General features: G+C 38.7%; 2 protein-coding genes across 6 annotated transcripts in view; both read right to left on the minus strand.

The window, feature by feature from the left end:
* Positions 1 to 1,622, minus strand: part of pir (pirin) — a 32,113-nt gene extending 30,491 nt beyond the window's left edge. For 3 of the 5 annotated variants that reach the window (XM_088913276.1, XM_088913274.1, XM_088913280.1), the window contains exon 1: positions 22 to 1,588. In XM_088913276.1, coding sequence (XP_088769402.1) covers positions 22 to 37 — 16 coding nt within the window. In that variant the 5' untranslated portion in view covers positions 38 to 1,588. The other 2 variants (XM_088913275.1, XR_016090938.1) reach the window with 2 other exon arrangements.
* LOC148835867 (uncharacterized) lies at positions 1,532 to 15,838 on the minus strand. The gene is made up of 10 exons (XM_088913283.1): positions 15,698 to 15,838; positions 14,834 to 15,014; positions 13,544 to 13,716; positions 11,539 to 11,754; positions 9,597 to 9,945; positions 8,501 to 8,634; positions 7,517 to 7,756; positions 2,988 to 3,149; positions 2,435 to 2,524; positions 1,532 to 1,792 (listed from the first exon to the last, which is right to left on the minus strand). The coding sequence occupies exons 2-10, from the start codon at positions 15,006 to 15,008 to the stop codon at positions 1,613 to 1,615; spliced, it is 1,719 nt and encodes a 572-aa protein (XP_088769409.1). The 5' UTR covers positions 15,009 to 15,014; positions 15,698 to 15,838; the 3' UTR covers positions 1,532 to 1,612.
* Positions 15,839 to 16,124: the final 286 nt, after the last annotated feature.

Genomic DNA, 16,124 nt, shown 5'->3' on the forward strand with positions numbered 1-16,124 from the left:
ACGATAAATTCGTTTTCAGACCTGAATTACTGTACATAGTGACTGTTTTATCCGCGTTGTATTCTTCAGGTCGTTTCTTTCATCAAGCCATCCAGCTACATTTTCTTTACAGTCTGAGAAAAAATGGCGATTCAAAAATATTTTAAAACAGACTTTTTAATTTTCCTATAACCTTACAGTATATCCATAAATTTCAATAATACTGTTACTGAACAGACTGATGCTTCTGTCGTAAATTAGAGCCAGCCAGCTTTAAGCACAGCCATATTGAGCTGAATCTGATCTTTTACATCTTTAACCTTTACGCTTTGTTAAATAATTTACCAGGTACTACGCACATGCAAAACATATTAAGCTGCCATAATCATCTTTATTACATTAAATAATTCAATTAGGTTCACCTTTAGGGCATTTTTATTTATAATATAAACAGCTTATCGTAGTGTAATACAGACTCGAGAAAGTGCAGTTATTTTATTGGAAGATACTAATGAGAGTAACAATAATTCTAAATTTTGTACATGTACTGTATTATATTAATATACAATGTATCATTATATAGCGTTTGCCCCTATTTCTTATTAGTTAAACCCAATAAACGTTACAAACACTTCTCTTTCAATAGACACGCCTATCTCAGAAAAGGGGCGGTGGAATGACGTTACTGCGTTCCTATGGGACTGACATGGTACAGTGGTAGGTCTTAGCAAGACGTAATTTCGAGACACTGCTTCCTCGTTGATGATAGCAGCATTACTTTACAGGAAACCAAAGCTGTAAAAATAACCTACAGATTTCTCCAGTCTTGTATGTGATTTCTCAGGCATGATGCAGCAATACTGGCTGTACAGACAGCAGGGGCAACACTTAATGTTTTAGTTGGAGTATTCTAGTAAAGCAGTAATATAATGCACATTATTTACAACACAATACATAAAGGTGCCACAATGTATGCATTATTTTAAAATACTGCAGTGTTCCGCCCTCCCCTGGTGTTAGACTGCCCCACTTCCTTTACAGCCTTGACCCTGACTTGCATCCGTTTCCTCCTGCCTTACCCTAAGGGGGTGTAAGGGGGGTCCCCCCCAAACTTCTCTTTCTCTACATGTTGTGCTATGGGACTGTGCGGTCACTCTCACTCGCTGTCCCCCCCTTTCTGTCTCCCCCCTAGTGACCAGCATACCCACTGTGAACTAAAGGGCAATAAACCTCCCTTTTGTTGGAACTGACTCCTGTCTCCAGCCTGGTTTCAGCAACAGGAGTTCAGTTCCTTCAAAGGGGGGGTTTATTACTCTTTAGTTTATAGTGTGAGTGCTGATCACTAGGAGAGAGAGGGAAAGGGGGATAGAGAGAGTAACTGAAGTGTGCCGTAGCATGACCAGGTGGTTAAAGAGAAGACTGGGGGAGCCACCTTATATGGGGTAATACAATACACTCTTAATCTCACATGAAAATTGATCATAAAATTGGTTCACAATCTTTGTGAACTTAATCCATTTGTGGCTTTGGGTTTAGAGGGCTTTGAAAAGTCTTTTCCGTTCAAATGGAATTTGTGATGATTTGTTTTCAGGGGGAAGACGTTCATCTTGACCTACAGTAGTCTGTCACGATATCACAGCCACATTAGTCCATGCATCTGCCGAGTGTATTCCTCGGCCCGTGTTTGTGCTGCCAGGTGTCTGTCTGGAGCTGTGCTTTCTTCACCAGCGGCTCGGTGCTTATTGAGAATGCCCTTCGCAATCCGCGCACTCGCTGCCTGACCTCCAGCCAGATTCACAGCATGAGGCCCAATCTGTACTCATAAAAACACAACAGGATTAAAGAGGAAGCAATGCTCATACGCACAACAGGATAAGGCACCATTTTGCATTTTTAATCATTAAAGGAAAATGGCTTTTTGCGATTTAAAAATAACCAAGTCTTCAGCTACCCCCACTTACAAAAAGACAATAATTTTGATATACAGAGCTCATGTGGTATTTTTCATACTGGTGTTTTAGTGCCAGAGAAGAAGGTGTGAGCCCTACTGAACCACCTTGTACCCTCTCTCCAGAGCTCTCTGATAATGGATTATATGGCTTATTAGTAATAACAAAAATACTATTGATAAACTGTCTATTGCACTCATTCAGGAAAATGTTCATATTCTGTTGTTAAGAAGTGCTGTACTTCAAAACAAAGTTGCAAAATAAAAAAAATACACATGCCGTGAGATCATAAACATAACTAGGAGTTACTATACAGTACAGTATACTGAGCTGCATGAGAAAGGCAACAAGTGCAATTGGTTCTAATCAAAAATGTAATCAAAGTGCCTGCTATAGTATTTTCTACTACTTTACCAACTTTGTATTAAATGCAGATTAGGTTTAATTATGTGCAATGAGTACAACAATTTCTTGAAGCCATGTGTATATTAAGTAAGTTTCAGAACCTGAAGTGCAGCATACTGTCCCATCAGGTAGAGGGCACAGCCAGGTGCCCACTGCAGATTCTCGGAGACTGAAGGCCAGCCGTCAAGGACCTGTGACAAAGAACCCAGAAAACAGGAAGAACAATTTCATTTAATGACATGTCGGGCAATTCATTTGTCCATACGATGCTTCTAATAAAATGCAACAAAACTATACAGTTACCTGACAAATATTTACACTGGTGTCTTAAATGAAGACTGTTCATAAACCATTTTGCTTTACTTTTCTCAGCTTTCTTTTGAAATAGAATTTTGGCAGAAGTTGTGCCATAATTTTTATAAAACACCTCAGTCCTCAACATGGCAATAATTTGAGAAACATTGCCACTAAAAGTAAAATAACACTGTGTTCCTTCCTTTTGCTGTTCATCATTAGTGGAGTCATAAAACAGCAACACACGTATTTTAAATATATACTAAGTAATGGTTAAAATCTGAAACAAGTTCACTCTAGTGCATTTTCTATCTTCTGAATGAAGCGGTCTCATAACATTTAGTTTTACAAGTGTTATACCTGAATAGGGAACTCTTTAATGACATCGCTGAGTAAAGGATCTTGAGTCACATCAAGTTTACAGCCTGTAGCCAGCCAGATTCTCTCCCCAGTCCAGTGCTCACCACTGCTCAAACAAACATTCCACGCCTGTCCCTTGTAAGACCACTTAGCCTCTGTAACCTTCAGATTAAAAAAAAAGTACAGATTCAAATGTACAGTGATCATTTACACATGACTGCATTACATTTCAGAATATATTCTCATAGAGTGAGGAGAATAATTACCTCATTACCTTTATGTCATGCAAAGCCTTTGACAGCATGGTCCAAAGCTTTCTGTCTCAGTCTCAGTCCTTGTTTAAACAGTGCCAAACTGCCTCTATTCCTACATAAGCCAATATACCGTATCATGAACCCTCCAAATGCAGTCTTACCTGCAGAAATGGGTCAAATGTAGAATTGGGCTGCAATCTATTGATTGGTTTTGCTTTCACTATCAAGAGCTTTGATTTCTAGGCGCTTTTCCTGTACGATTTCTTTCCCAGAACCCACAACATTCACCATGTACAGTATTTAAAACTCCTTATGGTAGTACTGCTTTGTTCTTGGCCTTGAGGCAGCATGATAGTTTCTGATGGCTTGCCACTCAACTGCTGATTGTGCAAACACATTTGAGCACATGGGAACATGTCCTCAAATAACCAGACCTTTCTGTGCCTGCAGTGGGCTACAATTCATCAGACCTGAATGCTTATCTTGTTCTACAATGTTCAATCTTGTCTCTTTCTAGCATAATGCAAAGGGTGGCTCTACAAGGTAATTAGTCTCAATTTATATGCTTTGCTTGGCTCAGGAATAAACAGATGTTTAGCAATCTAGATATAGCAATGTTATTTAGCTATAATGCCATAGGAAATGCCTGGAAATACTCACATATTTACATGAAGGCAAAATAACTAAGCACTCTTTTAGCCAGCAGTTGAATGTGTTATAAGAGGCACTTGATCACATTGAATGGAACATTTAATGGAATAGTTATTCCTTGGGGATACTGGCAATTACATACTGTACAGTATGTGACGTTAACTATTTTCTTTATTCCAGTAAGTTGGTTTCTGATGCAGTTCCACTAACATTTAAATAAAAAAGACAATATTGCTTCAAACAGCTGCATTAAACCTAATGGAATAAGAGCCAGTTTTATTGATACAGTCTTGAAAAACATAATATCAACATTTGTTTCGGGTTTAAGCTTTGAAGAATTACAGTATTTTTCAATACCCTTTGGACGAAGTACGAAATGCTGGATGTTTCCCAACTGTTTAGAAAATTGATGTTCTTGTTGTAACATCTGTTTCTCTTGCTTTTTTATTGTGTGCCTGTAAGTATCTGGACCAGGTTCATTTTGTTCATTTATAGCTAACTATAAATCAGGGACCTACAGAAAAATAAAAGTTAGAGGATTAAATTAACAAATTTGTTTGAATAAAACAGCCATAAGAAATCATGTATTGTTTATTTTTTGGCAATTCAGCCTCAATGAAAGAGTGTGTCCTCTATATGGAATCTCCATGGAATTCTCTTTGTGGTTAAAATGCAGTATAAATCATAATTTGAATGGAGATCCGTTTTAAAATTTTCATTCGGTCATGGTTGTTGAAAAGCCTGGTATTGTCACAGTGTAGGCGGCTACAAGTACAAAAATTTAAGGACACAATTGGGCAGCCCCGGGTCCTGGAGAGTCACAGTTCATCAGTATGTGAAGATTTGGAACAAATGCTATTGAAATCACCTTAGCCAGTTAATTTGTCATGAAATGCCAGCTGTGGTCTCTGGGATCCTGGGCTTTCATTCATGTTCCTATTTCAAACAATCCTTGAAATATGTCTTTAATTTAGTAATCTCAATAAGCCATCTCAAAGTGAGAATACTTAAGAAACTGATTATTTAAAGGTGACTGTGGCTTGAAACAATACTATAACCTCACTGAAGAGAGATAGCAGACTGGCAAAGCTTGCGAGCACCTTCAACATTAACTAGAATGGCTTTGTCAGACCTTTCCCCAGCTGCGAGTTATTTGTTCATCTCTCCTTACTACTTCATCCCGATGACGTGACAGTTTCTTCAACACAGATGTCTGACTGGTGTCCTTTTCTTTAGGCTAGGATGAATAATACTTGGTGATGAAATTTCCAGATGTAGAGCAGTGGGTAGCATTGCTGTCTTGCAGCCCTGAGGCCCTGGGTTCAGTTCCTGGGTTGCTGTCTGCCTGGAGTTTGTATTTTCTCCCAGAGTTCACGTGGGTTTCCTCCGGGTGCTCCAGTTTCCTTCCACAGTCCACAGGCATAGAGATAGGTCCATTGGCTTGTGGGGAACTTGGTCCTGGCGTGAACATGTGCATGTACAGTATGCATTTGTGTGTGCCCTGCGTTGGACTGGTGTCCAGTCCAGGGTGTATCCTGCCTTGTGCCCATTGCTTGCCTAGGCTCTGGTATCTCCCACAACCCCATACTATATAAAGCATTTAGACAATGAATGGATGGAAGTCCATTGAAGGAAGTTGCCTCATGGGAATGCTACAGACTTTTCTTTGTCTTAGGGATGAGGGGCTCAAGAGCACATCAAGTGTTTATGATTAGAATTTTCCTGAAGGGTCAGTTTGGGAGTGTAGTCAAAGGTCTCTTCTCACAAGAGTTCAGTTGCTGCCCACTCTGGTTCTCAATCAAAGATCAAGATGGTCCACTGAGCATTAAATCCCTGGCTGCGCAGGAAGTTATATACCTACCAGTAGCTATCCTTCCTGCTTCTCCTTTCTTGAAGAAAGTCAGGAGACAACATGTAGCGCTGCCATTCATTGCTCCCACTGGTCACAGAGGCTTTGGCCTGCAGAACTACAACAGTTTCTGGTAGATTCGGCTTCCAGGGATCTTAGGTTTAGAGGGCCCCAGAACCCTACAGTGTGGCATAAATGGGTTTGGACCCTCAAGGGTAACATCTGCTGACCTTAAATTTGTCACCAGCACCAGGTGTTATTACTATGATCCTATATGAGGCAGCTTTACTCTCATAAATGGAGACTGTTTCATAAGTAGTCTGGGCCTGGGTGAGATCAGGGCAATCGACTTTAAAAGTGTATTTGGTAACCATTCCATTACGCCATGTCAAGATTGAAGGAGAGACCTCTGGAGCCCATTTATTGGCTGCCCAGTTCCTTTTGGGCTCAAGACGTCTCTACTATGGAGGTCCAGCCTTCCTGTACAACACATGGTGTTAGACGCTCTCAACCAATCTCTTTTTGAGCCTCTGCTAATGGAAGCCCTTTATCTTGTCTATATAAAGTGACTATTTGCTCTACAAAATGTGTTAGTGACTTTCAAGCACACCCGTGTCCATAGGATTTTGTCAACTAAGGGCAGGCTCCAAGAACAATATTTCCCTTATTCTGGAACTAGAAGTATGTGTAGTATATTATTTGGTCTACTAATATTTTCTCCAAATTCACATTTCAAGTCATGCAAGCAGCTACATACTGAGGTATGGTTTTGTTGGACCTTTGCATCCTGCTAAAATGAATGGCCACCATGTTCACTTTCAGAGTAAGCTGTGTCTGGCTGTGAGTAGAACATCAATTGCCTTTCAGTGTCCAGGCTGTGGAATGGAACTGCACATGGCTGGGGAGAAGGCCACACAGTATCATTTGTATCTACAGTATAGCAAGCGTGCGGCTTTTGAAATTTTTATCTTGTATTAGACGGGATTAAAAGTTCTCCTACACAAGGCCAAAAAGAAGCAGATAAAACAACAGTGGCCGCGGCCATTTCCCTTGCCAGTTTGTAATGTTTAATGAGGAAACCAGACAAGAACTACTCAGGTTTAGCAGCAAAAGACTTGATGAACGTCTACACTGAAGCAATCTCAGAATGTAGTTACAACTGCAATCAACAGTGCCCTCTAGTGTCCAGCCCTAAAACCTAACTAGCAGTGTGTATTGCTATTTTCCATTACAAGGGTTTGACAACAGCCGGAAGCATTCACCTTTGAAAACGTCCCTTTGAAAATACTTGTTTGTACCACCATCATATTATTGATGTTTCTTGTCTTTGTTAACATATCTTACTCACATGCATTTCAAATATCTTGATTGTTCATTTGTCACGCAAATGTACTATTCCAATAAACCAAAATGCTTCCTGAAAGCTGATTTGTCCTATCACAAACAATAAAATTTGTACGTACTGTAACCTTTTGCCAACCTTATTGTCACAAACGCCCACTGTCATAAAGTGTTTTTAACATGACAGCGAGTTGACAGTTAAGAAATAGCAGAAACAAAAAATTATTCAATACAAACATCACAGTACTATATAGAAAATAAGAAAAAATTAGTCTCTCTGAACAACTGGTAGGCACTATAAAAGCTTCCGTTTGTCAGATCTGCAAGTGCTGCTGTAAAATACTAGTAGTTTAAGAATTTACAATGCATGATGTTGATCAACTGTTCGGGAGCTGACAGTCTGCAACAAAAATGATGTCGCATTGTATAAGTACCTGGCAGTAGGTTTTAGCAGCCACACTTCCACTGGCAAGGAATGGCTGCAGGTGCTCGTAGGCCTCTGGGGTTACTGCACCTCCCTTTCTGGCGCGGCGAATCATTGCAAGACGCCTGTGCAGACTCCTCTCGTTATAAAACTGACGGAGGTATGCCAGCCCATCCAACTTTATGCCACGTTCCATGTGGGAGTAGCGTCCAATTAGAGCCTCGACATCACCCACATCAAACTGCTTCAGCTGCAAAAGAGTCAACATTGGAGGCGCTCCTTACAACGTTGGTAGTGCACGTCCCTCACACTAATTCAAATAAGCACACAGGGGTTTCAGCTGTGGACTTCTGCTTCTGAAGGTCTTTGATATTTGGTTTGAGTGTACCCTTCTAACAAAAGGCTATGTGATGCACAGCCAAAGAGCTGTGTGATAAACAATATTAGAAAGCACAGACTCGTTATCTTAAAAGTAGTCATGTATATAATCTACATTGTTCCTTGCCTTTTAAAATAAGTGAATCCTGTGTGCATTACTGTAACTCCCAGAAAAAATGCAATGGAAGGATGAAACCATTTGCAACGTGAATTAATTGCAAACACTGATATTTTCTAACAATAATTTTAAAAAAGGGATGAAGTCTTGAGATGTATGTTAACTCTTGGGTCAATTTTTTGAAATCTAAAAAAAACACGTTTTGTCCAAGGGAACAAAAGATGTGCATATGTTATATCAATCATTATTTAGGGGTATAAATACTACTTTACCATTAAGTCTGATTTAACGTTCACAAAAGCATGAGTCTTTCTATGTCTGAAAAACAAAGAGAACGTTCTTGACCACATTAAAGTTAATATGTTAGAATTATTGGTAATATTAACAGTGTCAGTAAATGCAAGTTTCCTGTAATGCTGATGTAGTACGCAAAAGTGAGAAAAAATTAGGAAAACCTACGCTACCCAAGAACCAACGCGCGGCTGTTTTTGCGCACACCTGTAAATGTTTACGCATGACCCAGGTCACATGACCAGCTCCCTGCTGCAGGGCGAGGGAGATGACGTGCGCACTCGTCAGGCCTCCTCCAATCACCATCACCTTCTCTCCTCTCCGGCACACGAGAGGCGGAGCTGCAAAGAGATCCGCGGAGCACGTTCTTTTGGGCTCTTCTGTCAGCGTTTACTGCTGCTGGGTTTTTATACTGTACCGTCAAAGACTGCGTAAACGTAACACATGTCGGCTAGAGTAAGCAATAACATTAGGTCTTGGAAAAAAATTTGAGTTTTTATATGATTATAAAAATTGTCAGTTAACGGCAACTATAGTTTTGTTTGAGAGCGTGCTGTAATTCAACTGTTCCAAATCATCCAAACTTTTAGATGTATGCTTTTTATACAGTAGATTGTGTTACATTTTTCGGCAAGGTTTGATTTGTTGAAATGACAATTATAGTATATGATGCACACATGGGCAAGACCTGTAGCTAGTTTCAGATTTCTTTACCACCATTGGAACTCAAGTTTGTAATTGACATTTACAGAATTTCTAGCTCAGTGTGCCCGTTTCTTATGCGTTTCATTAAAGCATTTCTGATTTTCACATTCAGGTTAAAAAATAAGGTCAAAAACAGCCAAGATTTGGATTTCCGTTCTTTATTTAAAAATAATTCAAGTTAATAAATCATGACCGTAATTGAGCCAGTAACTTTAGGAGATTAGGTGATTAGAAGAGGTGGAATCCACTCCTTGTTCACATTGAACTATTGAACTAACTGGATTAAGCTTGAATAAATTTAAATTTAATACAATTTTGCTCACTAACCTCTTGTGTTTTGCTCAAGTTCCTCTATAACTGAAATGAATAAAGTCAGTACCATTTTTCACACTAACCTCTGGTGTTTTTCTCAGGTTCTTCTGTAATTGAAATGAATAAATTTGACACCATTTTCTCATTAACCTCTGGTGTTTTCCTCAGGTTCCTCTATAATTGAAATGAATAAATTCAGTACCACTTTTCTCACTAACCTCAGGTGTTTTCCTCAGGTTCTTCTGTAATTGAAATGAATAAATGCGATACCACTTTTTTCACTAACCTGTTGTGTTTCCCTCCGGTTCCTCGCTAATTCGTTTTTTTTCCTGTTGCTGTATGAGCTGCTGGCCGTGCATTAGGTGCACTGTGTGCTGGAGACGGTCCTCTGGGTAACTCTCACTGATTGCACTGACCCAGGAAGGAACATTGGCCATCTGGGTCCTAGTGGGACCTGTTGCCAGGACCACCTGCTTCGTCTCAATAGTTTCTCCACTCTGCAGCACCACTCTGAAGTACTGTGCCTTTCTCTGGTTGTCTGTCACTTGTAATGCTGGTGACTGAGTTCCTAAAACTGGAATAATTCTCTCCACTGTTCCTTTGAACAGGATGTTTTCGAGGTGGTATTTGCACACCTGCTCAGGACAGAAAGAAATAATTTAAATCTCATTTCCAGGAAAATAAAGTGTCATTTCTTGCTGGAAAGCGTTAACACCCTAAAATAAAAAAGTGAATGAAAAGTTAATGTTTCCAAAAGAAAAGCTTATTTTGTAAAAGAACAAGCATTCCACTCCCAATTAGATATTTGTCATTAGTCAATACGATTTAACTCTCAAAGGTCAAACTGCCCCATGCTGTTGTGTAGATTAGCTGCTTCACAGTATGAAAGTCGCTGCAAGGCCGGGACTAATCTGGTAGACAGTGCAGAGCAGGACTATAGCTTGTATGAGACACCACTCTAGGTTTTTGTCTAGGAGTCTTGAAACTGTCTTATGTCTTATGTCTAGAAGTTCTGAAACTTGAAATTACTTCACAACCACCACGCATGGCTCAGGGTTTTGTGAGGACGTTTATTTGGTCATATACAGCACAGTAATATGGCAAGCTGCCGTCTTATGAGAAACCAATAAGTGCATTGAAGCACAACTGCGTATGCCTGAGGCACATTGAATTTTGTTTTAAACTTCTTCATATGAAGCTACTGCAGTAAAACAAACAAAAATTAAGTCTGCGTGCATTGATTTCTTGATTTAACTATGGTCAAATTCAGTACAACTAATGAAGTACTATTCATTAATAAGATCAATCCACAGATGGCAGAACTGACCATATAACAAGAAATATAATCCTCAGTTTTATCTGTTTTGTAGGATTATCTCTAACAATCTAAAATATGGGTTTACGGTGAAATTCTAAAAAAAGCTGAACATTTTCATATGGTGGGGTGAATATAACAACTTACATTATTTTAACATGGCAAAATATTACCCAGAAACAAAAGCTGAAATTCTATACTTTTGCTTCATATAAATCTTTTAATCTAAAATACAAATTGTACTAGTACGAAACAAAAGTTACAGGTTAGCTTCACTGTCCCAATTCATATGCTTTTCATTGTATACAGTATATAAAGGATTGCCTTAATTTCAAAACTCAGGTGAGTCAAAATCAAAAGAAGTGTTTATGCAAATAAGTGAAATTCCCTGGATTGGCATCCATAACAAAACAAATAATCTTGAATCTACAAATGCGATAACACATGCTGGGGCAAGACGACTGTCAGTTGAAGATGAAGTGTTGTTTATAGGAATGAAGAAAGCTGATTTTTTTTCTAACAAATTGCTAATGTAAGAAAATATTTCAAGAAGCTTTGAAAATCACATACTGTAGGCTGATTTCAAAACCACCACAGCTCCTTTGCACAAAGCAAACAGATTTGCCTAAAAACTATACTTTTTTAAAGAATTCTGCAAATGTAACCAAGGCACACTATTCTTTTGGAAGATAATTGCATAAATACTTAAGTAGTTTATTAGTTCAAATATATTATGCATTTTTAAACATAAATTCTCACAAAAAGAAAAATGAAAATAAATGAGTAAGCATTCTCATGCACACTGTTAGTTAAGACTTAAAACACAGTAACAGTTACTGAAATAACATGCCGCATAGAGTAAGAACACAGCAATGAATCAGTCCAGTCATTCTGACCAGAAAGCAAACCAGACCTGTTCCTTAAAGAAGTCCATACTGAGTTTTGTCCCTGGCAAGCTGAAATACAAATGTTTCCTAAGGCTGGTGTTAGTTGTAAGCTTCTTCTTGTCTTTCTTGCCAAGACGGTTGTCATTGAAAAAGGCATTTTCATCATCAATATAAATTTGTTCTGGGAGGTACTGTAGTTCCTTAAAGCGTTCATACTTTAAAACAAATTCCTGCAAGGCTTTCTTTGGAAACAAAAATAACAGAAAAAACCATTATTGCCAACACTTTTTAATTGCCTAAATACCGTAAATTCAACTACTGTAGGTAGCTGTGTCAGTCTGTCATAGGGATTCCAGGTGTTATAGTCCTACTCCAGACAGACTTCAGAAACCAAGATTATCCTTGATCTTGGATCACACTTTCCACCTTCTCTCAGACTTCACGTCTCTACCCCAGACCTCCATTTGTCTGAACACTTTCTGTCCTTTCTTCTCCTGTGCTGTATATCTCTGCTATCTTCCTCGCTCTCCCTCACACCTGTAGGAGGCTCAACACCCAAAATACCATGTTTATATTTTCTGTTAACGTTTCAGCGGGGAAATAACCTTTACTTGTTCCTTTAAATAGAGTAACTGATCATTTTTGTGGAACGATAACAATCTGTTGGAACTGTTACAGGCAGGTAATCTCAAATCATAATCTACTGCGTTATTTCCCAGTGAATCTGTGGACTCGAAATGACCCAGTTTTTTTTTACGCTGTCACCTCTCTTACTTATATAATTATAATAATTGCTTACACTTATATAGCACTTTTCTGGGCACTCCACTCAAAGCGCTTTACAGGTAATGGGGACTCCCCTCCACCACCACCAATGTGCAGCATCCACCTGGATGATGTGACGGCAGCCATAGTGTGCCAGAACACTCACCACACCTCAGAGCAGAGTAATGAAGCCAATTCATAGATGGGGATTATTAGGAGGCCATGATTGGTAAGGGCCAATGGGAAATTTGGCCAGGACACCGGGGTTACACCCCTACTCTTTTCAAGAAACGCCCTGGGATTTTTAATGACCGCAGAGAGTCAGGACCTCGGTTTTACATCTCATCCGAAGGACGGCGCCTGTTTACAGTATAGTGTCCCCGTCACTATACTGGGGCATTAGGACCCACATGGACCGCAGGGTGAGCACCCCCTGCTGGCCCCACTAACACCTCTTCCAGCTGCAACCTTAGTTTTTCCCAGGAGTTTCTCCCATCCAGGTACTGACCAGGCTCACACCTGCTTAACTTCAGTGGGTTGCCAGTTGTGAGTTGCAGGGTGATATGGCTGCATACCAAAGTAGTGTTTTGCATTTAATTTATCATATGTTTATTAATAGATTAAATATATGATTTTCTTCTTTCAGTTTCTTTGATTTTGTACAACGTTTATTGACACCTTTCTTCTACTTTTAGTTAAAACGGCAAACATTTGTTTTTGCATGTGACGCAGACCAGAGCTACTTCCAGCGTAACTGTAGATGCTTAACTGTGACAGGTGAGTATCCTTAAACATTAGTTACTTCGCAATTTTTAATATTACAAAATATTTTATTTTAGGGTTTCTTTATACGACAGATTTTTTGCACTTTTTAAAAGAAACTGCCACGTATGTAGAATTATAATTTTTAAAAGGCAGAATCATTCCAAATAAAAGCTATGTAGTATGTTTGTATTACAATAATACTGTAGTATGCACTTAAACATTTAATCCCCATAAATTAATGTTTCATGCCTCTATCACATGAAACATAAGAATCACAGAAACGAAGTTACATGGCTACACAACACGCTGCACTAAGAAAAGTAATGCGAAAAGCGAAATTTGACAAATCTCATATCTGACAATATTCTCATTCCATGTGCTGTACTGTATATGTACAAGCAAAATGAGCATAAGTATTATCTGAAATATTTTAGCTTAAATAATATAGCTCCATAGCCGACAGAATGTATTGAATGTACAGTGGGCGATGCTACTGTGTACCTTGTTCAGCGGATCTGTGTGCACCAGAGTGTGCGAGCGCAGGTGAGGTATACCCAGTGCAGCAAACTGCCTCTCCCACAGGGCTGCCCACTCTCCATAGTAATCCACCACTTTCAACTGTAACGGAGGGTATGCCAGTGGCTCCGCGGCTTCTGCATACTCGTCGGCGTGACCTAACAAAGTATGCGAAATGTCCTCGTAAAAACACGCTTGGGGTTGTTTGTTTTTGCTCTGGATGTGGCTTTTCAGTGTTGGAATTGCAGCTCCCAATTTTGGAAATACTCCGCGATTGTCCTCAGACGCTGTTCGTTTAAAGCTGCAAGAATGCTTGGCAATTCTAAGCAGCTGTTTGGTTGTTGATTCAGTTTTCAGTGAATCAGGCTCTCACGCCATTTAGTTGGGTAAAAGATTCACATAACTTAGATACCAGCGACAAAGTGAGCTACATGATCCAAATGGCTTCCGTCATTTGTATTTTTTTCTTATCTTCTTCCTATGTTTATTTGAAATATTGAAAATATTGTAATATCTACAGTATAGTTACACAGGATAAATATCTATAATAGTCCTGGTCCAGTGGAGGTTGGTGTATCTGCAGGTTTTCTAGGTCTGATTAAAGCACTGAAATGTGATGAGCTAGAAGAAGGCACTAAATTTGTCCAGTCAAGCTAATAACAAGTACCTTTAGGTTATTAAAAGCTGATCTGGAAGGAAAAGCTGCAAATAACAGCACTCCTCTAGGACCAGGGTATCAAAGGCTCAGAGTACTGTAAATCCTAGAGTTAGTGTCAAGATCTGGGTTAATGTTAGGAATACAATTATGGCTAAAGTTAGGGTGAGCATTTCAGAATGAATCACAAAAATAGTCCATTGAAAACTATAGAAAAAGTTTTTTTTTCTTAAGCACCCATTAATCAGACTCTTCAACAGCTTCCACAATCAAAGAGAAATAAATGTATTCTATATCTGAAATATACAAATAGTTAAACTAATCCTGTGAGGTTTGACCACACTTTAGAATGGCAAATTACGCAAGTGTTATTTTTTTATTATAATAGGTTTTAGTTCTTTTTTCCCCAAAGGGCACTTCCTGGTTGTCAACCTGCGTCACTTGCCCTGTTTTTCTATTTCTGTTGCTGTTTTTCTTTTTTTTTCTTTTCTGAATACAAAACAACCTAGTTTTGTACAGTAGGCGTCTTTGCAGTGGCTAAGCATGCATGGAAAAACAGACACAAACGATTAGTCATTATCCTAAATAAAAACAAAACTGTGCAAGCATGTGATGCTCACTGGTGGAGTATCTTCCCCTTTTCTTTGGCTTTCCATTCTTCAGACGGCTTTTACTCAAAACAACGCCATCCAAAATGTCTGTATTCGTGGGCACGGTGTGAGAGTCTGAGCTGGTTAACAGGGAGGCCAGAGTCAAGGCATGAGGCCCTCCCCCTATTATCAGCACGTCCAGCATCGGCAGCTGTGAAAGCAACACAGGTATGCAGTTGCCATAGCAATGAATGACCCTCCTGGACGTTAAATTCAAAACTCAATTTATTTTTATTTTAAACACAAACAAAACTTAATTATTTCTAACTTGCTTACAGTATCCTGTTTAGAATGTACCTGAAAAGTATGGCCAGTCTTTCTTGAAAGATGAAAAGAGTTTTGTGCAAGTCCCCAACAATCATATTATACTGTAGTATAATATAATTCTAAATAAGTCACATTTCCACAGTGTCTCCTAAAGTTAAATTAAAAATCTTACCTAGTTATAATCACTGGCTTTTTAGTCCCGATGCAAAAAATGAATTAATATTTCATATTTTTTTGTATAGTTCTACACATTAAAGCTTCTTTTAAAGGTAATTGGTAATTCTTTGCTTTCATGTCTACATAAACTACTGATATGCATGCAATAATTACTGTAACAGCCAGGAGTTAACAAAACAAGATTTGTGTTTTTATATTGCTGTTCAAACTCAGATCAACACAGTCTCAATTTACATTTTTTTCCTGAAAGATACAGTATGCAGACATTCACATATTGTGTTCGGTTAAAAATGTGAAATTAATCTGTGCATTTAGCAGATTACATGTGTTGTTTGAATTCATGGGTATGAATACAACAGTTTTCTTAGAGAACTAAAGCAAGTACTATACCTGGAAAGTGAAACTCTAGCTTAGAAACAGAGAGGAAGATACCGTCTGAGAGATGAAGCAATATGTAGAAAAAGAAGAAGAATAGAAAACTCTGAGTTAATCCAAAAAGTTCATCCAAACAAAACCTGCAACTGGTGCCTGTCTGTGATAGATAAGACTTAAACTGCCCACAGTATTTCTATACATAGGTCTGAATGTCATGTCAGTAGGAGTGCCAGGTTATAAATAGATGGGCCACTGAGTAACACTATTTAAATTTAGTACCACTCTCAACCTTTTCTTCATAATCAGGAAACTAATAACAGCAAATAAACAAATTAAGCTGAACATTTCATGGTATTTAATTTAAAGGCATTTCAGGTTTCCTTAAATCATTTCCTGTAACCGCCCTGGCTGACAATAAACGTCTCTGTTACTTGTAGATAGA

The sequence above is a fragment of the Atractosteus spatula genome, chromosome 4 (assembly GCF_055471065.1).
Source record: "Atractosteus spatula isolate fAtrSpa1 chromosome 4, fAtrSpa1.hap1, whole genome shotgun sequence".
NCBI lineage: Eukaryota > Metazoa > Chordata > Actinopteri > Semionotiformes > Lepisosteidae > Atractosteus > Atractosteus spatula.